Source organism: Scyliorhinus torazame, chromosome 21, assembly GCF_047496885.1.
Source record: "Scyliorhinus torazame isolate Kashiwa2021f chromosome 21, sScyTor2.1, whole genome shotgun sequence".
Lineage (NCBI taxonomy): Eukaryota > Metazoa > Chordata > Chondrichthyes > Carcharhiniformes > Scyliorhinidae > Scyliorhinus > Scyliorhinus torazame.
Genome location: NC_092727.1, coordinates 115,631,501 through 115,658,364, shown reverse-complemented (window position 1 = coordinate 115,658,364; position 26,864 = coordinate 115,631,501). Strand labels below are relative to the sequence as shown.

The 26,864-nt window shown below is 46.4% G+C and overlaps 1 protein-coding gene across 1 annotated transcript in view; it reads right to left on the bottom strand.

Moving 5' to 3' along the window:
• kat2a (K(lysine) acetyltransferase 2A) overlaps positions 1 to 26,864 on the bottom strand; it is a 61,557-nt gene that overhangs the window by 15,978 nt on the left and 18,715 nt on the right. Inside the window, exons 4-11 of the mRNA XM_072487335.1 lie at positions 24,884 to 24,973; positions 17,699 to 17,880; positions 15,062 to 15,253; positions 9,301 to 9,407; positions 6,945 to 7,055; positions 5,161 to 5,297; positions 1,620 to 1,828; positions 806 to 932 (exon numbers count right to left, since the gene is read on the bottom strand). Coding sequence (XP_072343436.1) covers positions 806 to 932; positions 1,620 to 1,828; positions 5,161 to 5,297; positions 6,945 to 7,055; positions 9,301 to 9,407; positions 15,062 to 15,253; positions 17,699 to 17,880; positions 24,884 to 24,973 — 1,155 coding nt within the window. The remainder of the gene's footprint in view (positions 1 to 805; positions 933 to 1,619; positions 1,829 to 5,160; positions 5,298 to 6,944; positions 7,056 to 9,300; positions 9,408 to 15,061; positions 15,254 to 17,698; positions 17,881 to 24,883; positions 24,974 to 26,864) is intronic.

The window sequence follows — 26,864 nt, the reverse complement described above, 5'->3', positions numbered from 1 at the left end:
CAACTTAGTCAACTCTGATTCACTGCTCAGTTTTCAGTGTGATGCATAACTGTAACTACTGTAATAATAAGGTATATACAGCAAGATAATGGGACATCTTCAGTACCTATTCTGGGTAAACACCCAGCATTATTAGTACCTTTGATAAATGCTTTACTTGGGGGGGGTGAGGGTGAGAAAGTCAGAGACAGGTATAGAGACGTTTATGCGTAGACTTACAGTGAATGCTAATTGCGCTGAAGAAAATATGCAAAAGGGCATTATGTTTGGATATAAACAAAAGACCAACAAAAATCTTGGGGCTCTTAAAATAATCCAAAACCTTGTGTTGGACTATAAATTGGTGAATGCTAATGAATGAATTTAACTGTAGTACGACCAAGATTTTACGGCAAATTGGCTGGTTATCAGAAATAATGATGTGGAGATGCAGTCGTTGGACTGGGGTGGGCACAGTAAAATATCTTACAACACCAGGGTAAAGTCCAACAGGTTTATCTGGAATCACAAGCTTTCAGAGCGTAGCTCCTTGATCAGGTGACTCACCTGATGAAGGAGCTACACTCCGAAAGCTCATGATTCCAAATAAATCTGTTGGACTTTAACCTGGTGTTGTAAGACTTCTCACTCAGAAATAATGGTTACACAGTTACTAATAAATCTATCTCAAGTGCCTTATTTTAAACCTGAAGGTTCACTTCCATACAAATGTTACAGACTGCAGCCAAGAAAACTCCATCACTTGCATGTACCAAAGACTTTTGCATTAACATTAGAAATCACTGGCTCACACTCCATTCCTTACCTTCACCTGCTCGTTGGACGTGACCGCACAAAATACAATCTCTGTGAAACCTTGGGTGGGAAACATCCTGAAACATATCCCTCCAATGACACGACCATCCTTAATTAGAGCCAGGGTCTTGTGCTTTCTGTCGGAACAGGATGTGTCACACATCACACAATGGTTGAAACTGGGTTTGGAAAGTTTACTTGAACACGAAGACATCATCATTTTTGTTTTAGCTTAAGTTCATATTTTAAAACTACTTTTGATGCTTACACAAGTAACTGTGTAACACTTGCTGGTTCCTGTTTGAGGGAACACAACCTAAAATATCACCATAAATTGTAATTTGAAGCAATAATTAGAATTGATGAGCAGACCAGCAAATGCATAAATTATTTTTGTTGTGAATTTTAAATACTCTGATTTAAAGAAGTGACATTTCATTCAAGTGAACACATATTGGATAAAATTCCTTTTCTTGTAGCACACAGCAACATAAAAAATATATTTGTGAAGACGACGTATTCACTAAAAAAAACTTAAATGCGGTCCTCAGAAATGCGTGTAAAATTTCATTTGAAATAAAACAGAATTATCCCTATTTCCAGTTGTGAATAAACTTCAAAATGGTTTCATCCAAGTTCATTGAATACTTTAATTGTGACCAAAAACAAAACCATAAACGTCAGTTGACCTTCCAGCACATAAGAACTTCTATTTTCTCTACTTGTAATACAATGGATCTTTAGAAAAAAATACTTGCTGCAAATAACATGGAAATTGCATTTATGAAAGAAAGCTGCATCATGAAGTGCTCAAATATACTTACGGATCAAAGACAAGCCGTGTGATGTACTCTTTTGGCATTCGTGGTAACTGGTGTGAGAAAACATTTTGTAAGCCAACCAACCACATCATTATTTTCTTATTTGACCTTTGAGAAAGCGAGTTTCCTATGACATGAAATTCAATGACACCTCTCCGCTCTTCCAGGCGTGCGGCTTCATCGCGAGCTGCGTTTGCAGATAACAAATTTGTCTGAAAGAAACCCGAGAATAAAAGATGCATAAATATTTCTGACGATCAACTGATATGGTTTTAACTTTTAATTGGCTCAATACTTTCTCATCTGCCAAAACTTACAGGGAGAGATTTGTTTTAAAGAAAAACTGATGACAATAAAAGCAAAATACTGTGGACGCCGGAAATCTGAAAGAAAAACTGAAAATGTTGGAAAAAGTCAGGAGTTCTGGCAGCATCTGTGGATAGAGAAACAGAATTAACTTTGAGTCTGTATGACTCTTTTCCAGAGAAAAACAGATGAACTAGCACAGAAATGTTATTGCAGCCTTATCCGAACAATTAATGACGACATGGGAATCAGGATGTTGTGGCTTCAATTTACCCATTTGTTATCCACAGTTTATTTGTAAATTAAAGCAACACATAGTAAATTTCCCATACATTAGTTTCCTCTGGATAAGGAAGTTGAACACACCCAAAGGAAAAAAAACGATAGCTGTGCTACCCTGAACACCTCCAATTTCTCAGTCACTGAGCAGAAAGAACTAGAAATACATTTTGGTGGGGAGCAACACAAGCTTGCAAAGCTTAAAAATGATTGTTTTGGATGTTAATATGACCAAATTCCTACTTTTTTTCTTATAAATTTAGAGTACCCAATTCTTTTTTTTCCCAATTCAGGGCCAATTTAGCATGGCCAATTCACCTACCCTGCACATCTTTTTTGGGTTGTGGGGGTGAGACCCACTCAGACAAGAGGAGAAAGTGCAAACTCCATATGGACAGTGACCCAGGGCCCGGATCGAACACAGTTCCTTGTCACCTAAGGCAGCACTGCGCCACTGAGTTGCCCCAACCAAAATCCAACATATAATACAAAAGCAAAATACTACGAGCACTATAAATCAGAAATTAAAAACTGAAAATGTTGAAATACTCAGTTTTAATGGAAAGAAAGAAGAGTTGATGTTTCAGGCTGATAGTCTTCCATCAGTCATGGAAAATGTTAACGATGTAACGGCTTTTAAGCAAATGCAGAGGTTGGGTAAGGATAAGTGAGGAAAAAACATTTATATAATCTTTATTAGTGCCACAAGTAGGCTGCAATGAAGTTACTGTGAAAAGCTCCTCGACACCAACTTCCGGCGCCTGTTCGGGTACACGGAGGGAGAATTCAGAATGTCCAAATTACCTAACAGCACGTCTTTCAGGACTTGTGGGAGGAAACCGGAGCACCAGGAGGAAACCCACGCAGATACGGGGGAATGTACAGACCTACGCAGTTATATTTGATAGGGTGGAAAATAAGACAGAATAGGTGGTGATACTGAGATAACAGAAACAATCAATAGCTGGGTCTATAGTTGTAAATGGAAACAGCAGAATTATTACCAACAATTGCAGTCCAAAAAATGGGACCAGTAATTATGATTGGAACCTGTTGAGCTCAAATTTGAGCCCAGAGGCTGTAAAGTGCTTAAACAAAACAAACTTCATTCGAGCAGTGCAACGGCCAAAAACAGACAGAGTCAGAGTAGAAACGAGGCAGAGAATTGAAATGACAAGTGCCCTCAAGCTCAGGGTCACATTTGCCAAGTGAGCCATGTTGTTCCGCAGAGCGATCACCAAATCTGTATTTGGTAGCCCCACTGCAGAGACTGCATTGTGAGCAATTAATACAGCATACCAAATTGAAAGAAGTACTTTAATCACAATTTCACCTGGTAGTAGTGTTTGGGAACGGGACGTTGGGATAGGAAGAGGTAATAGAGCATTAATACATCTCCAATGCTTGCCGAGAAAATGCAATGGGTGGGGAAGAATGGTTTTAAGGGTGTTCGAAGTGTGGACTAGGATGTCATGCAGGAAATGATCACTTTGAAATGCCGAAAGCGGAGGAAGGGAAAATGTAGGTAGTGGCAGGCAGAAATGAAGAAGACATAGATACATAGAAGATAGGAGCAGGAGGCCTTTTGGCCCTTCGAGCCTGCTCCGCCATTCATCACAATCATGGCTGATCATCCAACTCAATAGCCGAATCCTGCTTTCTCCCCAAAGCCTTTAATCCCATTCTCCCCAAGTGCTATAATCAGCCGCCTCTTGAATATATTCAAAGTTTTAGCATCAACTCCTTCCTGTGGTAATGAATTCCACAGGCTCACCACTCTTTGTGTGAAGAAATGTCTCCTTATCTCTGTCCGAAATGGTTTACCCTGAATCCTCAGGCTGTGGCCCCTGGTTCTGTACACACCTATCATTGGTAACATCTTCCCTGCATCTACCCGGTCTAGTCCTGTTAGAATTTTATAAGTCTCTATGAGATCATGGCAGCAGATGATCCACTCAATTTGGAGGCTGGTGGGGTAGAGGACAAGAGGAAACCTACTGTAATTCACAATGAGGGGAAGAGGTGAGAGAAGAGGTGGAATGGTCAAAGTGGTAGGGAATCCATCTTTAACAAAAAAGAAAAATACATTGAAAGCTTGGATATGGAAAGTAGCACTGTCAGAGCAGATGCAACAACGATAGAAAATCAGGAGAAAGGAATTTGAGTCCTTACAAGATGTGGGATGGGAAGAAGCAAAATCAAGGTAGATGCGGGAATTAGTAAGTTTATAATGGATATTGGTTGACTTGAGAAAGAGAGATAGAGAAGTCAAGGAAGGAGTGATTTGGAGATGGATTATGTGAAGGCGAGGGAAGGGTAGAAATTAGAAGCAAGGTTGATTAAACTTTTCAGCTTGTGGGACGAAATGAGGAAACCAGCCCCGCTTCTTTGTCCCTAAATACCTCCAACAATCATCAATGTACCACAAAAAAAAAGAGGCGAGGAGTGGGACCGGACTGAGAGGACTGGAACAAGAAATTCTCAAAATAGCCCATTAAAAGGCGAGCGTAGCCAGAACCCATTGTAACGCCTTTTATTTGGAAGAAGTGAGTGTAGCCAAAGGACTAATTCTTCAATGTGTTCAACATGGGGAGGAGCGCAGTAGTGGATGAGGACTGGTGGAACCTCCATTCAAGGAAGAAGCGCAACACCCTCAGGTTGTCCTGGAGGCTGAAGCTATTGAGACTTTGAATGCCCATGGTGAAAAGGACAGATAGGGCCACGAAACATGAAACCGTTAAAGTGGTGGAGGGCGTAGCTAGGAGGAGACCGGCACGGAACAAAAAAATAGTCGAGATACAAAATGGCATCCCAATTGATCCCAGTCCAGACTTTATTCATGCAGCTAATATTGATTCACATTTTCTTTCAGGACAAGGTGCAATGACTGATATTCCTTTCCTTGGATGAATGTGATGAGGTTAGTATATGCATTTCATAATCTCAAGCAGTGACTTACCTCTGGACCTAACATAGCTGCTGGATCTGTGATAGTCAACATTACTTCATTAACTAGCTCCATCGGAATGTCACCCATCACACGCATCCTCTTTGCATCTTCTAGGGTCATAGTTTCAGACATTTTCCTTTTCTCTCCTGTGAGGGACAAACAGTTAGCTTGAAATATTTGAATACTCGGTGAACAGGTAAATTCATACAATTCATAGCTCCAGACAAGTGACAGAATCAATCTTTTGTCAGCACTCTTTAAAGTAACTCATCTCAGCCAAAGTTGATGATAGGAGTACTTTGACTGGAAGCATATGTGCATAGTTATTGGATAGACTGGACCGAGATGCCACCACGTTAAAGCAATCTCACATATTCAATGTTTGGGTTTGCAGAAATAGCTTGACCTGTATTCACTGCGACCTTTCTTCCTGACTGTTTTTCAGTAACTTCATGTCTGTTAGCCATTGAATCACAACAAGGCTGACATTAGCTGTAATGACCCTGCTGCTAACTAACCTACTGACCCGAGCTGTCAAGATTCTCAAGCAAAATGCAGCCATTGGTGCCAGTGAAATGATATTCCAGCAGGATTCACCATGTCCAGGATCCACCACTGTCCAAGAACAGTAATTGGAGAAAACTGGCGGTAGAATTGAAGAAAGCAAGTATCTCCCTAGTCAGAATATTCATTTATCATCCATCATCTTTTCGGAGCAGGGCACTTCATCTGTTCTTATGAGAGTCCACAGGCTGAGCTCCCCTCAGGTCACTTGGGAAGAGGAAACATAAAAAAGCAAAGTTCTACCCAAGCAGAATGAAGGTAATTCATGGGTGAATCGTCCTACTTTGTTCTAATTTCTTAGAATGACACTAACAAAGACATTGCAATAAGTCAACTCTCTCCTCCAAGCAGGAAATGATGTACAACATAGGAAGAGTGAAAGGAGGCAAGCAGAAGAAAACTTGTCCCATCTTCCTTGACTGATATGTCACACAGCAAGAATTTTGAGATGTTGAGGGGAAGGTCAAGAAAAGGATCCCACTGCGCATACAGCCAAAAATTGGATCAAATAGATTTGTAGCTGTGCTCGATGTTAAATCAGGCAAAGTAGCCATAATGTAACCCATTTACAGGAATCACAAAGTTGATTTGTTGGGGATTAACAGTTCCCTCTTTCACTTCAGTATACAAAACTGGCCCATCGGGTCACCATATTAAGAGAAGAATTCCCCAACCACTTTGTAGTTTCTATTAAAATAATTGCTATGATATAGGTTGGCAATTTAAAACATTGATAAATAGAGGGTTGATGCCACCATGTGTTTAAGATGTAGAACTACATTTCAAGAAAAGCAGCAAACATGTGAACAGCAGCTGATCTTGGCAAGCACAGCTAGGTTAAGCCTTGAATATCTAAGTAATGCTACAACACATCATCCATTATCTGGCACTTCATATTTGCTTCTTTCCATGTTATAATAAATGGCACGTCCTTGCTTGACAAGTACCAATCACTACAAAGCTGACTCAGATCCACATTAATTAAATTGACTGCTGTATCAGTGTGGTCTGTTTTCAATAGAATGTCTTAGATACCTCAACTTGAAAGACAAAATTTTTAAAAATACTTTTTTAAAATCCTCATCCTTCAATATATTGATCACAAGCTGAAAGGATTCTAGTGCCCATCACTTTACATGCAAAACATGCATTAGTTATGTAACTGCATTACAATTTTCTAACACGAATATCAGATTAAAAGACTCAGTTCACGGTAACAAAGTAATTACCTGGTTCTGGCTCAGAAACCCCCATGTCAACACTAATGGATGCTGGACTTGAGCTACAATTGATGTTTCTGCTTGATGTAGGGATACTAGGCACTGGGGATGGACTAACAGCTGAAAAATAAAATGTCAATGGTAAAAAATCATTTTTGTAAAACACAAAGTTGTTGTGAACAAATACATCACATCATAAAATAAATATATGCTGTAGAAGATGATCTGATGTCCAAGCTACATTTAGTGATGCACATTCAACCAGAAAGACAGTCCTTGAGCACTATTGGATATCTGCAGTGCAGTTCTAGCTTCAAATTAGTATGGGCAAAGTGCATTAATCCTTCAAGGACCGATGCAGCTTAAAACAAAAATCTATCGTACTTTATGAATGCTAGGAATTAACAGGCATGCTGCTATGCCTCATATGTCTCCCACATGCTACTTTATAATATGTATAACAGTACCAATCCAAAAGAACCCATTTTATTAGATACTAAGCATGCAACCTTGAAAGCTGTGAACACCCATCAGTGCTCTTTGTACGATCAGATTTCTGTCTGCATATTTCAAACCACTGCCTGGACTATCAATAAAACTGAAAAACCCAAATCAAGTTCCTGGACTTGCAGCAAAATTATAGAATGTAAGAAATGGGTAGTACGGTGGCATTTCTTTTGATTTGACCCCTTTGTTTTTCATTTTCAAACATTTGTGCTAAAGTACTATATGTACTTTTTGGTAATTAGATCTCACTCATTCTATACCACCTTTTTCTGTTGGGTACGATGAATGCCCTTAGATCCCCAAAATAATGAGCACACAGTGTGGGGTGAATCACACCAGATACCACACAATACATAGATATGGCATCAAATACGCCACACAAGTGCCTGGCAATGACCATCTCCAACAAGACAGAATCCAACCATCACCCCTTGACATTCAAGGACATTACCATTGCTGAACCCCCATTCTCAACATTATCAACATCCTGGAAGATGCCATTGACCAGAACCTGAACTGGACCAGCCATGCAAAAACTGTGGCTACAAGAGCAAGTCAGAGACTTGGAAGTTTGCAGCGAGTGACTCACCTCTCAAATCCCCAAAACATACAAGGTACAAGCGAGGAGTGCGATGGAATACGATCCACTTGCTTGGGTGAGCACAGCTCCAACAACACCAAAGAGGTTTGACACCACCCAGCACAATGCAGCCACATTTGATTGCCACCCTATCTGCCACCTTAAACATCCACACCACCTGCCACTAGCACACAGTAACAGCAGTACTATATACAACCAACAAAGGTTCTTTTGGCAACACCTTCTAAACTCACAAGAAAAAGGGCAGCAGATGCATGGGAATATAACCACATACAAGTTTCCTTCCAATGCACATTCTCCCCTCGTTCGCCCACACAACTCAAAGATGTGCAGGGTAGGTGGATTGGCCATGCTAAATTGCCCCTTAATTGGAAAAAATGATTTGGGTACACTTTTTTTTTAAAGTTCGCTTCCAAGGTGCACATCATCCTAACTTGGAATATATTGCTGTTCTTTTATTGCCGTGGGATTAAAATCCTGGAATTCCTTTCCAGCAGCACTGTGGGTGTACCTGCACCAGATGAACAGCAATGGTTCATGAAGGCAAATCATCACCATGCCTGAAGGGAAATTAGGGATGATGAACAATACTAGTCTTGCAAGCAGTGTTCACAACACATGGAAGAATTTTTTTTAAATAGTACTGGGTAACGAACACCTTTCATATCAGATTTAGGATCAGCACCAAGACTTGCAAGGTTACAAGATGCACTTTTATAGTTCATGATATTCTGAATCAAGATGTCGCAGTATCACTCTTGGAGGAGCACCCTCTCTCACCAGCAAGGGGTTTTGCATATCAAACACCAGCTATCTCGTAGCATCACTAAACGTGACTGCCAGTCAGTGCTGAACTATGGCTCGTTTTTGCCTAACCCACAAATTGGTTATACATATTTCACTAGAACACAGGGCAAGCAGACAAATTTTCACTGTTGGGGCTCTCCACTAAGTCCTGTGATGCCCATGAGAGAGCACATCTGCGGCAATGAACAGACTCAAAAACAGCTTCTTCCCCGCTGTTATCGGACTCTTAGCAGCCCACTTATGGACTGACCTCATTTAACACTACACCCCTGTATGCTTCACCGATGCTGGTGTTTATGTAGTTACATTGTCTACCTTGTGTTGCCCTATTATGTATTTTATTTTATTTTCATGTACTTAATGATCTGTTGAGCTGCTCGCAGAAAAATACTTCTCACTGTACCTCGGTACACATGACAATAAACAAAATCCAATCCAAGAGGCAGGTACCTGGCTGTTGTCCCAGTTGCACTCCTTCCGCAGCAGACAAAGTGAAATCAGAATCCCAGATTGGAGAGCTCTGGCCATAAATCTCTTCCTCCAGCATTGATAAAAATCTGCAAGATAAACAAAACTCAGATGTCAGGGCAAATAGTGCAAAATAAAATTTGGAAAGATCGTCACACATCAAAAAAACATACAATTGCTGTTGAAATGTCTGAAAATGTAGCTTAATACAAGAACCCCAACTAGAAGTTGTGAATGCCAGTTACACTACAGAACTATTAGAAGGACCACAGGGTTAAGTTCCTAACGTGCATGAAAATAGCTGACTCGACTTCCGGTTGCGGCTATGCAGAGCTAAGTTGCACGTTCGGCAGATCCTGCTTTTTAGAGCCCGTAACGGCACATGCTCGACGTTTCCCGGTGTGGGAAGGAGATAGCAACATTCCCCCAATAGTGTATGGCTTGGACCAGGAGTGGGGCGATCAAAAAAGTGTCAGTGAAGCAAAAGAAGGTGTGAGGAAGGAAGACCAAGATGGCAGCTGGTGGAGACCAGGCAGCGTGGATGCAGTGGGCACAGGAGCAGCAGGAGTTTCTTCAGCTCTGCTTTAGAGAGCTGAAAGCGGATCCGCTGGAGCCGATGAAGGAGTCAATCGATAAGCTGCTGGAGACCCAGACGGCCCAAGGGGCGGCGATCCGGGAGGTCCAGCAAAAGGTCTCTGAGAACGAAGATAAGATCCTAGGCCTAGCGGTGAAGGTGGAGGCGCACGAGGCGCTCCATAATAAATGGCAGGAGAGTTTACAGGAGATGGAGAACCGGTCGAGGCGGAAGAATCTGCGGATCCTGGGCCTCCCGGAGGGATTGGAGGGGTCGGATGTGGGGGCCTACGTGGTCACCATGCTGAATTCGCTGATGGGAGCGGGGTCCTTCCGGGGGCCCCTGGAGCTGGAGGGAGCCCAAGGCCAATGAGCCGCCGCGGGCGGTGCTGGTGCGGTTCCACCGGTCTGCTGATCTGGAGTGCATGCTAAGGTGGGCCAAGAAGGAGCGGTGCAGCAGGTGAGAGAATGCAGAGGTCCGGATCTATCAAGATTGGAGCGCGAAGGTGGCGAAGAGGAGGGCCGGGTACAATCGGGCGAAGGCGGTGCTGTACAGGAGGGGGGTGAAGTTCGGCATGCTGCAGCCGGCGCGTCTGTGGGTCACCTATAAGGACCGACATCATTATTTTGAGTCCCCGGAGGAGGCGTGGGCCTTTGTCCAGGCCAAAAAATTGGACTCGGACTGAGGGTCATGGGCAGGCGGCCGCGGTGAAGGGATGGTTGGGGATTGTTGTGGTTTTTTTTTTTGAGGGGGGATTTTTTTGTTCATGGTTAGTTCTTTGTTTTTCGGGGATTGGTTGGGCACTGTTTTGGTTGGGTCCGCTGGGTCGGCTCGTGGAGGGGGCAGTTAAATGGCTTGGGGGGTTGATGGCCGGCAGGGTGGGATTGGGCCCCGCTTTAAGGGGGGGGGGCGGGGGTGAGGCCTGAGTTGAGGGGCAAGGGGACCGGGCCTGAAAAGGGAGCTGCGCCAGAGGCGGGGCTGGGCGAGTGGAAAGCGTGGGCTTTTTCCCCGCGCTGAGTGGAAAGGGGAGAGGGAGTGCAATGGGGGGAGCAATGCAGCTTGGGGGGGACCTAGCTGGGAGGAGGGGGGGGGGGGGGGGGGGGGGGGGGGGGAAAGAGAGAGAGAGAGAGAGAGAGAGCGAGAGCGAGAACCGGGTTGCTGCTGGAATGGCCAAGGGGGAGCTGGAGTCGGTAGAGGGGGTCGCGGCGGGGGTCTGCCGCTGTGGGGAATGGGCCGTGCGGGGGTCGCAGGCACGTGGCTGGCCGAGGAGGGGATATGGCTAGTCGGCAGGGGAGGGGGGGCGGGTTGCCCCCTGATCCGGCTGATAACCTGGAACGCAAGGGGACTGAACGGGCCTGTCAAACGGGCCCGGGTGTTCACGCTGAAGGCAGATGTGGCCATGCTTCAGGAGACGCACCTGAGGGTGGCGGATCAGGTAAGGTTGAGAAAGGGATGGGTAGGCCAAGTGTTTCATTCGGGGTTGAATGCAAACAATCGGGGTGTGGCGATCTTGGTGGGGAAGAGAGTTGTGTTCGAGGCGTTGAGCATCGTGGCAGACAATGGCGGTATGTATGTGATGGTAAGTGGCAAGCTGCAGGGGGAGCGGGTGGTATTGGTCAATGTATACGTCCCAAATTGGGACGATGAGGGCTTCATGCGGCGTTTGTTGGGCCGGATTCCGGACCTGGAGACAGGGGCCCTGATAATGGGGTGCGATTTCAATATGGCGCTGGATCTGGCATTAGATCGCTCCAGGTCTAGGACGGGTAGGAGGCCGGCGATGGCCAAGGTGCTGAGGGGGTTCACGGACCAAATGGGAGGGGTGGACCCATGGAGGTATGCAAGGCCAGGGGCCAGGGAATTCTCATTCTTCTGCCATGTCCACAAGGCCTATTCCCGGATTGGCTTCTTTGTTATGAGTAGGGCGCTGATTCCGAGAGTGGAAGATACTGAGTACTCAGCGATAGCCATTTCCGTTCACGCTCCACACTGGGTAGACCTCGGCTTGGGCGCTTAGAGATGAGGTTACTGACGGACGAGGAGGTGAGCGGGCGGGTCTGAGGGTGCATAGAGTGGTACCTGGAGGCTAATGACAATGGGGAGGTCCAAGTGGGGGTGGGCTGGGAGGCGCTGAAGGCGGTGGTCAGGGGAGAGCTAATCTCCATTAGGGCCCATAAGGAGAAGAGGGAGAAGAGAGAGAGGGAGAGGCTGGTGGGGGAGATCCTGAGGGTGGACAGGAAGTATGCGAAGGTCCCGGAGGATGGATTGCTTGGGGAGCGGCGCTGCCTCCAGGCCGAATTCGATCTGTTGACCACCAGGAAGGCTGAGGCGCAGTGGATGAAGGTGCAGGGGGCGGTATATGAATATGGAGAAAAGGCGAGCCGGATGCTGGCGCACCAGCTTTGGAAGCAAGAGATCGGGGGAGTTAAGGATGGGGGAGGGAGCATGGTGCGAAGTGGGGTGGGTATCAATGGGGTCTTCAGGGACTTCTACGAGGAACTGTATCAGTCCAAGCCCCCACTGGAGGAGGGAGGGATGAGTCGGTTTCTGGACCGGTTGAGATTCCCAAGGGTGGAGGAGGGGCAGGTGACGGGGCTGGGGGCGTTGGTTGGGTTGGAGGAGTTGATCAAAGGGATAGGTAGCATGCAGGCGGGGAAGGTACCGGGGCCAGATGGGTTCCCGGTCGAATTTTATAAGAAGTATGCGGACCTGCTGGGCCCTCTGTTGGTAAGGACCTTTAACGAGGCAAGGGAAGGTGGGGCTTAGCCCCCGACGATGTCTCGGGCGCTGATCTCCTTGATCCCGAAGCGGGACAAGGATCCCCTACAATGTGGGTCATACAGGCCGACCTCACTCATAAATGTAGATGCAGCAGCAACCCGGGGGCGGGGGGGGGGGGGGGGGGGGGATCGTTTTTCTTGAGTGGGGGTGTACATTTGCTCTTGTGTTGATGATGGCTGTTAATTTATTATTATGTATACGGGGAGGAGGTGGGTTTGTTCTTTTCTTTCTGTATTTTGTTGTTGATATTTTGTGAAAATGTGAATAAGAATTTTTTTTTTTTTTTTTTAAAGAAAATAACTGACTCACTTTGAACAGTTGCATTTCAGGATAAAGCCATTGAAAATACAAATGCACTCGGAACTGCACCGCTCCTGTTTGCCCCAAGGGAGGGAAATACTCGGATAGTCCAGTGGTGGTAACCACACTGAAGATATGGAGGCAATTTCGGCAGCATTTTTAGTTGGAGGAGGGTCAAAGCTGATGTCGGTTCGAGAGAATCATGTGTTCAAGCCGGTGAGACCAGATGCTAGGTTTTGGGGATGGGAGGAGCGTTGGTGATGGAAATGAAGGACCTATTTTTGGAAGGGCGGTTTGGAGTTGATGAAAGAGCAGTTTGGGATTCCTGGAGTGGGGGGGGGGGGGGGGGGGGGCTTTAGGTATGTGCAGGTCAGGAAGGTTTTCCCAATGTTTCCGGTGTGGAGGGGGTGTTGTCAGTGATGAGGTGGGGGTCGTCATCTCGGCAATTTCTGGGAAGATTTGGGATGAGGATATGATATCACTGGAGGGGGTTAAGGCCAAGTGGGAGGAGGAGCTGGGGGTGGCATTAGAGGAGAGATTGTCGTGTGAGGTGCTGCAGAGGGTGAATGCCTCAACGTCGTGTGCGAGGCTGGGGTTAATACAGTTGAAGGTAATGCACAGGGCCACCTGACGAGGTTGAGGATGTGCCGGTTGTCTGAGGCAGTGGAGGAACAGTGGGGGAAAGGTCCGGTCAACCATGTACATATGTCCTGGTCCTGCCCGATGTTTGAGAAATTTTGCAGGTTATTTTTCAGCATCATGTTGGCAATCTTCAATCTTGCACTTGGATTTGGAATCCAGTCCCCTGGGGGCCATATTTGGGGTGTCGGACTTGCCAGTTGCTGCAGACGGGAGCGGGGGCAAACATTTTACCTTTGCCCCGCTGATTGTCGCAGGCGGGTCCTGTTGGGGTTGAGGTCAGCCTCTTTGCCCAGTGCCTCAGTATGGCTTCGGGACCTGCTGGGCGTTTCTGTGTTGGGAGAAGGTTCAGTTTATCTTGATGGGGGTGATTGAGGGGTTCCACAAGAGATAGGGTCCGTTTATTCTGTCTGTTTTATTATTCTGTCCATTTATTGCTTACTGTCAGCTGCTGGGGAGAGGTGTCTGCTATTCTGTGAGTTATTAGGGTGTTGGTTAGTAGAGTGGATGTCTGGTGTTCTTGGTGTTTTGTTTTATGTATAAAATGTTAAAAATCAAAATTATTATTATTTTTTTAAAATGACAAATACCTTAAGATAAAGATTTCTAAACTGGGTGGATGGTTAAGTGATGAATTGTTAAACTTTGTATTCTAAGTTGCTCTTTGAATTGAGCCCAACCTTGCCGGGTAGATCAGGTTGCACGGATTCCCCACTGGAGCGGATTTTCTCTTACAACTAGTTCAAGGGAGATTCACACTGGAACAAAATAGCATCCATTCAGCAATATGAAGTTCCCCTTAGTTCAGCCATACAGCCTTCTTGCTACGCTGTGCCAAAGAAAATGTTGAGAGGCGAGTGATAGGAGTGCATAGTTTAGGCATTAGTTGAGGTTACTGATACAGTTAGTAGAATGTAGCATTTGAAGACACTTTCATAGAATCATTGAATTTACAGTGCAGAAGGAGGCCATTCAGCCCATCGAGTCTGCACCGGCTCTTGGAAAGAGCACCCTACCCAAGGTCCACACCTCCACCCTATCCCAATAACCCAGTAACCCCACCCAACACTAAGAGCAATTTTGGACACTATGGGCAATTTAGCATGGCCAATCCACCTAACCTGCACATCTTTGGACTGTGGGAGGAAACCGGAGCACCCGGAGGAAACCCACGCACACACGGGGAGGATGTGCAGACTCCACACAGACAGTGACCCAAGCCGGAATCGAACCTGGGACCCTGGAGCTGTGAAGCAATTGTGCTATCCACAATGCTACCGTGCTGCCCACACAGCTTGGAGATTTGGGATGGGGAAGAGGGGGATGGGAACAGTTTTTGAAGCTTCGCCAAAGGAAAAATGTTTTTCTCTGGCTAATGCCTCTATAACTGTGCTTCTTCCACTGCCCCAATGAAAATATTGCGCCAAATTGTAAGCATTAACCTCTTACTTTGGGAAGTGGGTGAGGATGAGCGTTCGTTTTTCTGGCATCAGCTTGTCTTTCTCCACCCTGAACTTCTCAAGTAACTGTCGTCTAGTGACTGTGAAGATAGACCGAAGCAGCGTCCTCCCAAAGACCTGCGTGGTTTCATATCGAGGAAGACTGTCACAGCTTTGCGGGACATGACAGTAACAAAGCCACCTGGAAGACAACAAAACTTGCACTTTAAAAAAATTATCTTTCGATTCTTGAAACCAATGTACAAATGATGCATGATTTATTTTCAGAAATCAACATACAATTCTTTTTTTTAAGCTTGGTGACAAATATAGGAAAATGTTGACCTATTGGACAATTTTCCTGTCGTGGGCACTTAAACTGCCAAGTTAAGGAATTATGTAATTGTACACAAAAATAGTGAAGTGGAAGATGAAAAAAGCCACACTGTGCAGGAGGGGATGTTCTTCTAAGTTTGATGCTGAGGTATATTATTGGGGCAGAATCAAAATGGTGTTTTGTTTTGCATACAACTGCTAATCATGACACGGTAAACCTTATTGAGTTCTTTGAGAAGGTGACCAAACAGGTGGATGAGGGTAAAGCAGTTGATGTGGTGTATATGGATTTCAGTAAAGCGTTTGATAAGGTTCCCCACGGTAGGCTACTGCAGAAAATACAGAGGCATGGGATTCAGGGTGATTTAGCAGTTTGGATCAGAAATTGGCTAGCTGGAAGAAGACAAAGGGTGGTGGTTGATGGGAAATGTTCAGACTGGAGTCCAGTTACTAGTGGTGTACCACAAGGATCTGTTTAGGGGCCACTGCAGTTTGTCATTTTTATAAATGATCTGGAGGAGGGCGTAGAAGGATGGGTGAGTAAATTTGCAGATGACACTAAAGTCGGTGGAGTTGTGGACAGTGCGAAAGGATGTTACAAGTTGCAGAGGGACATAGATAAGCTGCAGCGCTGGGCAGAGAGGTGGTAAATGGAGTTTAATGCAGAAAAGTGTGAGGTGATTCATTTTGGAAGGAATAACAGGAAGACTGAGTACTGGGCTAATGGTAAGATTCTTGGCAGTGTGGATGAGCATAGAGATCTCGGTGTCCATATACATAGATCCCTGAAAGTTGCCACCCAGGTTGAGAGGGTTGTTAAGAAGGCAGACAGTGTGTTAGCTTTTATTGGTAGAGGGATTGAGTTTCGGAGCCATGAGGTCATGTTGCAGCTGTACAAAACTCTGGTGCGGCCGCATTTGGAGTATTGCGCGCAGTTCTGGTCGCCGCATTATAGGAAGGATGTGGAAGCATTGGAAAGGGTGCAGAGGAGATTTACCAGAATGTTGCCTGGTATGGAGGGAAGATCTTATGAGGAAAGGCTGGGGGACTTGAGGCTGTTTTTGTTAGCGAGAAGTAGGTTAAGAGGTGACTTAATTGAGGCATACAAGATGATCAGAGGATTGGATAGGGTGGACAGTGAGAGCCTTTTTCCTCGGATGGTGATGTCTAGCACGAGGGGACATAGCTTTAAATTGAGGTGAGATAGATTATAGGACAGATGTCAGAGGTAGGTTCTTTACACAGAGAGTAGTAAGGGCGTGGAATGCTCTGCCTGCAACAGTAGTGGACTCGCCAACACTAAGGGCATTCAAATGGTCATTGGATAGACATATGGACGATAAGGGAATAGTGTAGCTGGACTTTAGAGTGGTTTCACAGGTCGGCGCAACATTGAGGGCCGAAGGGCCTGTACTGCGCTGTTATGTTCTATGTAACAGACCGTGCGCCATTTTCTTGTACAACAATCCTCACCATAATCAGCTTAAAATTCACCCAAAAAATGAAAATGTTGAAAGCTCAAACCATCCCAAAAAAGTTAAGAGCTTCCCTTTCACAGTAACAGATTTCACACAGATCAGAGGTAGCACTGTTGACTGCGAATTTTGTATTTATTAACAAGAATGGAAACTACCTTCAGCTAGTCCTTGTGAAATTTTACAGTTTTAAATAAGACAATGTTGAACAGAATTTTTTTTTTAAATAGCTCAAATAAAAAAAAAAAATAGCAGCTCAATTAGTACGTGGAAACAAGAACAAGCTTCATATGACACACAATCCACTGTTTCCTTCCTCTTAATCCTCACGCAGACCTCATATGTTGTTCATGTTGAACCTGCTTGCAAAACTAATACAGACTCAGACTCCACAAAGAAAACTTTGAATCAAAAATAACTAAAATACTATGCCTATGCTCCAGGTGACGAAGTGAATTTGCGCACTATCTGTTCCCCCTTGGGATTTAAACTATCCTGTTCCAACAGTCCAACGTAAAATAAGTTGTTGCAGTCTCAAGCAATATCTGGCACCATAAGGGACCAAAGCACAAGAATGTCCACTATTTGGCAAAGAATGCTGCAGAAATTGGAAGTGTCACAATGTTGCAATAGAAAGTTCTGGATGTTGGACTGCAGCATATTGCTGGGCAAAGTAAGGATAGTTTTATTTCATATCTGGCCTGTGAGAACTTGCTGCTGTCACCAAGTTTCCTTCTCTCATATCAACATTCCTCAATGACTAAAAATGATGCAAAAACTAAAAAAAAAAGGTTACTGAAACATGTCACAAACATACTGGTGATGCTTCCCAATACCTGGTATAATTAACTTTGTATGCATCAACATCTTCATTCTGGGACCTCTGCCGGAACTGAGATGGAGTTTCCAGTTTCCAGTAATTCAAACAGAGCAGAAACATTTTGGAAAGTTCATACATAGTTTGCTTTTCTTTGGCAGGAATGTGGCTGAATTTGTACTGAACAAAGTTAAAAATTCCCTGGGAGAAACAGAATATCAAAGATTCAAATTATCACATATTCACATCCAAGATTTATTGCTGTTAAACCTTCCCCAAAGATCCTTCACTTTTGTTCCCAAGACATTTTATCTTTAACTATTCCACCCTTAGTTTTACATCCAAGGGACGATCCTTTAAAACAGAGATGAGGAGGAATTTCTTCAACTACAGGGTGGTGAATCTGTGGAACTCTTTACCGCAGAAGGCTGTGGAGGCCAAATCACTGAGTCTTTAAGACAGAGATAGATAGGTTCTTGATTAATAAGGGGATCAGGGGTTATGGGAGAAGGCAGACGAATGGCAATGAGAAAAATATCAGCCATGATTGAATGGCGGAGCAGACTCGATTGCCGTGTGGCCTAATTCTGCTCCTATATCTTATGGTCTCATTGGGATTGATTTTAACGTTTGATATACCAACAGTTAAATGAGTTGGCTACAGCCATTTTGAGACCCAGGGTTCATTTAAATGGAACTATCAGCTGCTTGTCAAAAAGATCCTCCCAATTCAGGCTAAAGCAAAATTGGACGACCTTGAGGGTGCCCGTCCAAAAGCAAGGCAAATCTGTGGGCAGCATTCAGAGTCATGGCATGAGTGTCCAAGGCAGACTGCCTGGATTATTTGTGTGTAGTGAAAAGCAGCAAAAATCAAAACATGCCTTTTCACCAACATCACATTCCAGACAGTTGTGTTAAAATGTCAAATTGACACTTCCGGTGGCAACTATGAGGGAGTAGGTCGCACATTTGGTGGCTCCCGCTCTGGCTAGACATTCGGACCTTTCCCCCCGACTTTTTTTGTCTTTTTAAGCGCTGGACTTGAAGAAGCAGTGAACAAGTGTCTGGTGTATATGTTGGTTTATGGAACAGAGAGCCCGAAGGGATCGAAAGGAAAGAAACAAAAAGACAGGCTCGAGCTGGGTGTTGGCTGCAGCAGCGGACAAGATGGCCGGTGTCCAGAACCCTGGGGCTTCGGCCCAACCATCAACGGAGGAGCTGACGCAGGTCATCTGGGGAGGCTTCGCCAGACAGAAACGGGAATGTCTGGACCCGAATAAGGAAACAGTGGAGAAGATGGAGCGGAGGCTAGATGCCCAGGACCGGACGATCCAGAAACTGGAGACAGTGCTAGCTGAACAGGAGGAACACCAGATGGCAGTGGAGATGGAGGTGGGGATGCTGAGGGACTGGCAAAAATGGTTGCTGGAACAGGTAGAGGATTTGGAGAACAGGTCCCGTAGGCAGAACCTAAGGATTGTTGGCCTCCCGGAGGGGGCTGATGCCGGGGAATTTGTGGCAAACATGTTCCAGAAGCTGCTGGGAGATGGGGCTTTCCCCCGACCTTTGGAGGTGGATCGGGCGTACAGAGCGCTGGCGAGGAAGTCGCAACAAGGAGACTCCCCTCGGGCGATGGTGGTCAGGTTCCACAGGTACCTGGATAAGGAGCGCATTCTCCAGTGGGCTAAGCGCACGCGGAGCTGTAAGTGGGACAACAGCATTCTGCGGGTGTACCAAGATTTAAGGGTGGAGGTGGCCAAGAGGAGGGCAGGCTTTAATCAAGTCAAGTCGATCTTGTTCAAGAAGCAGGTTAAGTTCGGACTGTTGTATCCGGTGCGACTTTGGGTTACGCATGAGGACCAACATCATCACTTTGAGTCGCCCGAGGACGCTATGGAGTTCACCAGGAGGAAAGAACTGGTGCCAACTTGAGAACATTCTGCTCTAAGTTTGAGAAACTGTTTTTCCTGTTCGCTTTAAATGCTGTTTGCACTGATTTATTCATTCATTCGTTTTCATTGTTGGCTTTTTTTCTTCGATAACTGTGTTTTGTTTAAGAAGGGGAAAGTAATTTTAAAACATTATTCGATTTCGGTGGTTTTTCTGTGTTGTGAGGGGGATGGTGGTGGGGATTTTTGACTTTGTATTATTTTGAGTAGTGCTTTGATCTGTATTATGGCGAGAGTTTGGTTTTGTTTTTCTTTACACTGACTTTGGTTGGCGTCTGTTTCTTAAAGTGGGTGGTTGTCGGGGCTGGGTTGATGAGGGCGATGGTTTCGATGGGCGGGGGGAGGGCAGGTAGGCAACAATAGGTGGGAGACATGCTGGCGCTGGAGCCGTGGGCCACCAGGCTAGCTGGGTGAGCTAGTCTGCGGGAGCACAGTGGGTGGGGGGGGATGTATACAATCAGATTAGGGATGGGGTTAGGTCACAGAGTGTTGTTGCTGGGGGAGGGGGGGGGGGGGGGGGGAGTTATTCGGCTGAAGAGGGAGGGATTTGATTTTAGAAGCGAAGAAGGTCGGGGATAGGGCTGCCAGGAGGCGGGGCCACAGAGGCGCGAGGCAGGGGGCAGGCCCAGGAAAGGGGATGGCTGATCGGCGGGGCTGGGGGGGGGGGGGGGGGGGGGGGGCGGCGCGGTGCCCCCCAACTAGGCTGGTCACGTGGAACGTTAGAGGGCCAAATGGGCTGGTGAAGAAGGCAACGGTGTTCGCGCATCTTAAGGCTCTAAAGGCGGAAGTGATAATGTTGCAGGAGACGCAACTGAATGTGGCGGACCAGATTAGGTTGAGGCAGAGCTGGGTTAGTCAGGTTTTCCACTCAGGGCTAGATACTAAGACTAGGGGGGGGGGGGGGGGGGGGGGGGGTGTCGCAATTCTGGTGAACAAGCGGGTGCAGTTTGAGGTGGGGTGTATTGTTTTGGACGGGCGAGGTCGCTAGGTTATGGTTAACAGTAAGCTGGAAAGGAGGAAGGTGGTCCTGGTCAACATATATGCGCCGAACTGGGATGATGCGGATTTCATAAAGAGAGTGCTGGGGAAGATACCCGACCTGGATTCTCACAAGCTGGTTATGGGAGGGGACTTCAATAGAGTTATGGATCCAGGCCTGGACCGGTCGTGCTCAAAAGCGGTCAGAGTGTCAGCAATGGGGAAAGAGCTGAAGGAGTTCATGGAGCAGATATGGGGAAGGGGGGGGGGGGGGGGGGGTCGACCCGTGGAGGTTTGGCAGGCCGACAGGGAAGGAGTTCTCCTTTTTCTCGCATGACCATAGGGTCTACTCCCGGATCGATTTTTCTATACTGAGTAGGGATCTACTGATAGGGGTGGTGGATGCGCAGTATCTGGCAATCACCATTTCCGACCATGCCCCGCATTGGGTTGAGCTACAGGTGAGTGAAGAGAGCTTCCAGCGCCTGCAGTGGAGGCTGGATGTGGGGCTGCTGGCGGAAGGTGTGTACGAGGGGGTGAGGAAGTGTCTACAAAACTACCTGCAGGTCAAGGATACGGGGGAAGTCTCATCAGCGGTGGTGTGGGAGGCGCTCAAGGCAGTGGTGAGAGGGGAGCTGATTTCAATCCGGGCTCACAGAGACAAGACGGACAGGGCAGAAACGGACCGACTGTTAGTGACGATCCTGCAGATTGACAGGAGGTATGCAGGGACCCCGAGTGCGGAGCTCTTGAGGGAACGGAGGAGGCTGTAGGCAGAGTGTGGGGTGGTGTCCACAGGTAAGGCAGTGGAGCAGCTCAGAAAGGCGAGGGGTGCGGTATATGAACATGGGGAGAAAGCCAGCAGGATGCATAGTGATTAGCACAATTGCTTCACGGCCCCAAGGTCCCAGGTTCAATTCCCAGCTTGGGTCACTGGCTGTGTGGAGTCTGCACGTTCTCCCCGTGTGTGCATGGGTTTCTGCCGGGTGCTCCGGTTTCCTCCCACAGTCCAAAGACGTGCAGGTTAGGTGGATTGGCGATGCTAAATTATCCTTAGTGTCGGGGGGGGTTATGGGGATGAGGTGGGCTGGAGGTGTGGTAGGGTACTCTTTCCAAGAGCCGGTGCAGACTCGATGGGCTGAATGGCCTCCTTCTGCACTGTAAATTCTATGAATACTATGAATGCTGGCTTGGCAGCTCAGAAAGAGGGAGGCGGCTAGGGCAATAGGTAAAGTGGTGGATGGAGGCGGTAACTTGGTAGGGGATGCGGCGGGTGTGAACAGGGCTTTCAAGGACTTTTATAACAGACTCTTTAGCTCGGAGCCCCCCGCTGGGCCGGAGGGGATGAGACGCTTCTTAGACGGCCTGATATTCCCAAACGTGGGTAGGGAGCTAGTAGAAGGGCTGGGCGCCCCGATCAGAGCTGAGGAGATATTTGAGGGCTTAAAGGCCATGCAGTCAGGTAAAACCCCGGGGCTCGATGGGTACCCGGTAGAATTTCATAAAAAGTTCGCCGGGATGTTGGGGCCGCTGCTGGTCAAGGTTTTTAATGAGGCAAGGGACAGAGGGGCGCTGCCCCAGACGATGTCGCAGGCTACCATATCCTTGATTTTAAAACAGGACAAGAACCCGGAGTCGTGAGGGTCTTATAGGCCGATCTCCCTTCTTAACGTGGATGCTAAACTGCTGGCAAAGTTTTTGGCCACTAGGATAGAGGATTGTGTGCCGATTGTTATTAGGGAGGATCAAACAGGGTTCGTTAAAGGTAGGCAACTGGTGGCGAATACAAGAAGATTGCTCAATGTGATTGTGATGCCCCCAGAGGGAAAGGAGGTGGAGGTAGTGGTGGCAATGGACGTGGAGAAGGCGTTGAACCAGGTAGAGTGGGAGTACTTATGGGAGGTGCTGGGACGGTTTGGATTTCGGGTGGGTTTCGTCGACTGGGTCAGGCTGCTATATGAGGCCCCGGAGGTGAGTGTGAGGACAAACAGGACTTCCGACTATTTTAGACTGCACCGCAGGACGAGACAGCGGTGCCCCCTCTTCCCACTGCTGTTTACGCTAGCTATAGAGCCGCTGGCAATTGCTCGGAGGGCTTCAGAGGGTTGGAAGGGGCTGGTTCGGGGGGGGGGGGGTGGTGGAGCATAGAGTTTCATTGTGTGCAGATGATTTGCTCTTGTATGTTTCGGACCCGATGGCGGGGATGGCGGAATCATGGCAACCCTGGGGGAATTCGGCCGGTTTTCGGGGTACAAATTGAAAAGACAAAATGTGAAATGGTTGTAGTTCAGGAGAGGGGCCAAGGGGAGATCAATGCGAGGGGAGTTCCGGAGGTGGGATACGCTCCCGCTGTCGTTAGCTGGGAGTACAGACAGTTAAAATGACGTTCCTCCCTAGGTTCTTATTCGTGTTCCAGTGTCTCCCCATTTTCATTCCACGTTCCTTTTTTAAGAGGGTAAGCAAGATCATTTTGGGCTTTCTATGGGCGGGCAGGTCCCCGCAAGTGAAGAGGGTGATGCTCGAGCGGAACCGGGGGGAAGGGGGGCATGCACTGCCGAATTTCAGCAACTATTATTGGGCGGCTAACATAGCCTTGATAAGGAAGTGGGTGAGGGGGGTCCGGCTTGGGAGCGGGTTGAAACAGCCTCATGTAGGGGTACCAGTCTGGGGGCGTTGGTGACAGCGCCTCTGCCGTTCCTGCCGGCACGCTTCTCCACCAGTCCTGTAGTGGTGGCAGCCCTTCAGATCTGGGGACAGTGGAGGAAGCACGTGGGAGCATCGATCTGGTCCCCGATATGTAACAACCATCGGTTTGCCCCGGGGAGGTTGGACGGGGGCTTTCGGGTATGGCGGAGGGCGGGGATTGAGCGGATGGGAGATTTGTTTTTGGAAGGAAGCTTCCCTAGCTTGAGGGCACTAGAGGCCAAGTTTGGCTTGACAAGGGGGAATGAATTCCGGTATGTACTGGTGCGGGACTTTTTGAGTAGGCAGGTGCCATCTTTTCCACTCTTGCCACGAAGGGGGATCCAAGATAGGGAGGATGGGTGGGGGAGGGAAGTGTTTCGGATATTTACAAGGAGCTCATGGGGGCAGAGGAGACGCAGACAGAGGAGCTGAGGCATAAATGGGAGGAGGAGTTGGGAGGGGAGATTGAGGAAGGCCTGTGGGCGGATGCGCTGAGCAGGGTCAATGGGACTGCAACATGTGCCAGGCTTGGCCTGATTCAATTTAAGGTCGTCCACCGGGCCCACATGACAGTGTCCCGGATGAGCAGATTCTTCGGCGTAGAGGACAGGTGTGTAAAGTGTGGACCGGCAGACCACGTCCACATGTTTTGGGCTTGTCTAAAACTTAGGAGATACTGGCTCCTAAGGGTTCGAGAACGTCATGTCTAGAGTACTGAACACGAGGGTGGCAATGAGTCCAGAGGTGGCAATTTTTGGGGTTTCAGAGGCCCCGGAAGTCCAGGCGGAGAAAGAGCCCGACGTCTTGCCTTTGCTGAGGGACTCAAAGCCCCCGAAGTCGGAAGCCTGGCTGTCAGACATGGCGGGTGATTTGTCCACCGTCCTGATTTGGAAATATATCAGTGTTTCTTTGCTGCTGCTGGGTCAAAATCCTGGAACTTCCTCCCAAACAACGCCCATAGGCTGCAGCAGTTCACGTGGTTCACCACCTTCTCAAGGGCAGTTAGGGATGGGCAATAAATTCTGACCTAGCCAGTGACAACCATATCTCATGGGTGAATAACAAAAATGTTTATATCCCCCATCTAGGGGTCCAATCCTGCTTAGAAAAAGTCTATGCTCACCATTCGTTTCAACTTCAAAAGGTGAAAATATGGAGAAATCCTTCTACAAAACAATGAGTAATTTCTGCAAAATACACTAACTTAGCTTGTTTGAATCGTGAGCATTTTAATACATTTCATAATGGAAACAATGTAAAAACTCAGCAATGCTTTTCCTCCACCTAAAGAATATATCAATCCGGAGACGATGGTGGATTACTGTATCTTTCTGCTCACTGACATTTTAGTCCATAATTTTTGAAACTGCCCACTTTTAGATTCTTACTATGTCATAACCAAGATTTTCCATTTTAGCCACAAGTACTTATTGCATTGCTATTTTTGATAAAAGACTATTTTCACTCCCATTAAATGTAAAAAGTTTAATCAGTAATGTTTAAAATTTATGTTATGAGTGATCATTCTTCTCTGGTATTCATAATCCAGTCAAACTACAGCCACACTCAAACCTCCAGTCATTAAACCTCACCTGCTCAATGCTTGGTTTTTCAAATGGAGGGCTTCCCAACTTTCCTTCTACCACAGGACGTGCCATTTGCAAGATACATTTCCGTAAAAGCTAACAAGAAGAAAATAAAGTCAGATACTTGCCTCATTACAATGTGTGAAAATACAGTGCAAATAAGTACCTGCAGCTTCATATTGTACATTGCACTGGAGTGTTTGGTTTGGTTTGCTGTATGGTAAACATTGCACAACTTTATAAAAATGCTTGTTTTCTTCACTTAATCCAACTTGTCTCGAGGGCTTTAATGTTATACGCACATTGCTTACAAGTCTGTTCCACTTAGATCACTAAAAGTCAACATACAAATTGTACATTTCTCAAAGTGCAGCAACATATAAAAACCAAACACCAACTCGGGAAAGGTCACCCATCCGAAATGTTAACTCCACAGATGCTGCCTGGCCTGCTGAGTAATACTAGTATTTTGTTTTTACTGATTAATGTTTTGAACTGATCACTGATTCCTAATCTTCTATTGATCTCTTTCCTGTGATTCTGGAATTAATAGTTCAATATCTTACATATTAATGTACGAATTCATCCAGATATAATTAATAAAAGAGCAGACATTATAATTCATCACCTGACTGATTAAATCCATTGTGCAAATCTATCACCCGTTCCAAAGAAAATTAAATATCATTATTTATGCTAACACTCATGACTTTAATCTATATCCTGAGCCTGACAGAACTGCATCCAAATTTGCCATTCCTGGGAAAATTGTGAATTCTTCCAAATACTCCTAGCCTTGCTCTTCTCTGCAGTGAGGTTTGGCTCACTGTCTAGCTCCAGGAGCCAACTAAATAGCTCTCCTCTGAACTCCCAACAGTAATTCCACCATAAATTGGGAACAACTGAGCATACTCTCACCAAGTCCAGATATAATTAAAAATCACCTTCTTCATGTTATGTCACACCCCCAGCAGTGCACTATTTGCTTTTGAGGCCACCTGTGAATATTGAATGGAGAGTTCGAACAAGTTATCCACTTAGGGGTGGCATGGTAGCAATGCTGAGCACTGCTGCCTAACTACACAGATACCTGGGTTCAATTCCAGCCTTGGCCTCCTTCTGCACTGTAGGAATTCTATGATTCTTAACTTTAGATCTGCTATTGCCTCAAACATATCAACATGTATTATGTACTTAACATATTCCTAATTCTTCTACTAATCTCATTACTTTACCCTGTGGCTCAGTAATTGAATTCTATCAGAGTTAGAAGATTGTCGGTTCAAGCCGAAACTTGAAATAAATCAAATAAATAAAGGAAGCTGAAACTTGAGCAATTATCTAAACTTGTATTTGATGGAGTGATGCAATATCAGAGATACCATCTTTTGAACAAGGCATTAAACGAAAGTGACGTCCGTCCTCTCAAATGAGCATTTAAAAAACATTCCCCCCCCTCCGAGATAGTGGGGCCGGTGCTGGTTAGGGTTTTTAATGAGGCAAGAGACAGAGGGGTTTTACCCCCGACTATGTCACAGGCCACCATCTCCCTGATATTGAAACGGGACAAAGACCCAGAGGCATGTGGGTCCTATAGGCCGATCTCTCTGCTCAACCTAGATGCTAAAATACTGGCCAAGCTCTTGGTGGCTAGGGTTGAGGACTGTGTGCCAGACGTCATTATGGAAGATCAAACCGGGTTCATCACGGGCAGGCAGCTGGTGGCCAACCTAAGAAGGCTGCTGATTGTGATCATGATGCCCTCGGAGAGTAGGGAGGGAGAGGTAGTTGTCGCAATGGATGCCGAGAAGGCTTTCAACCGGGTCGAGTGGGACTATCTATGGGAGGTGCTGGGACGATTTAGGTTCGGGGAGGGCTTTATCGACTGGGTCAGACTGTTGTACCAGGCTCCAGAGGCGAGTGTGAGGACGAATAGGACAACATCTGACTATTTCAGACTGTACTGTGGGACAAGGCAGGGGTGTTC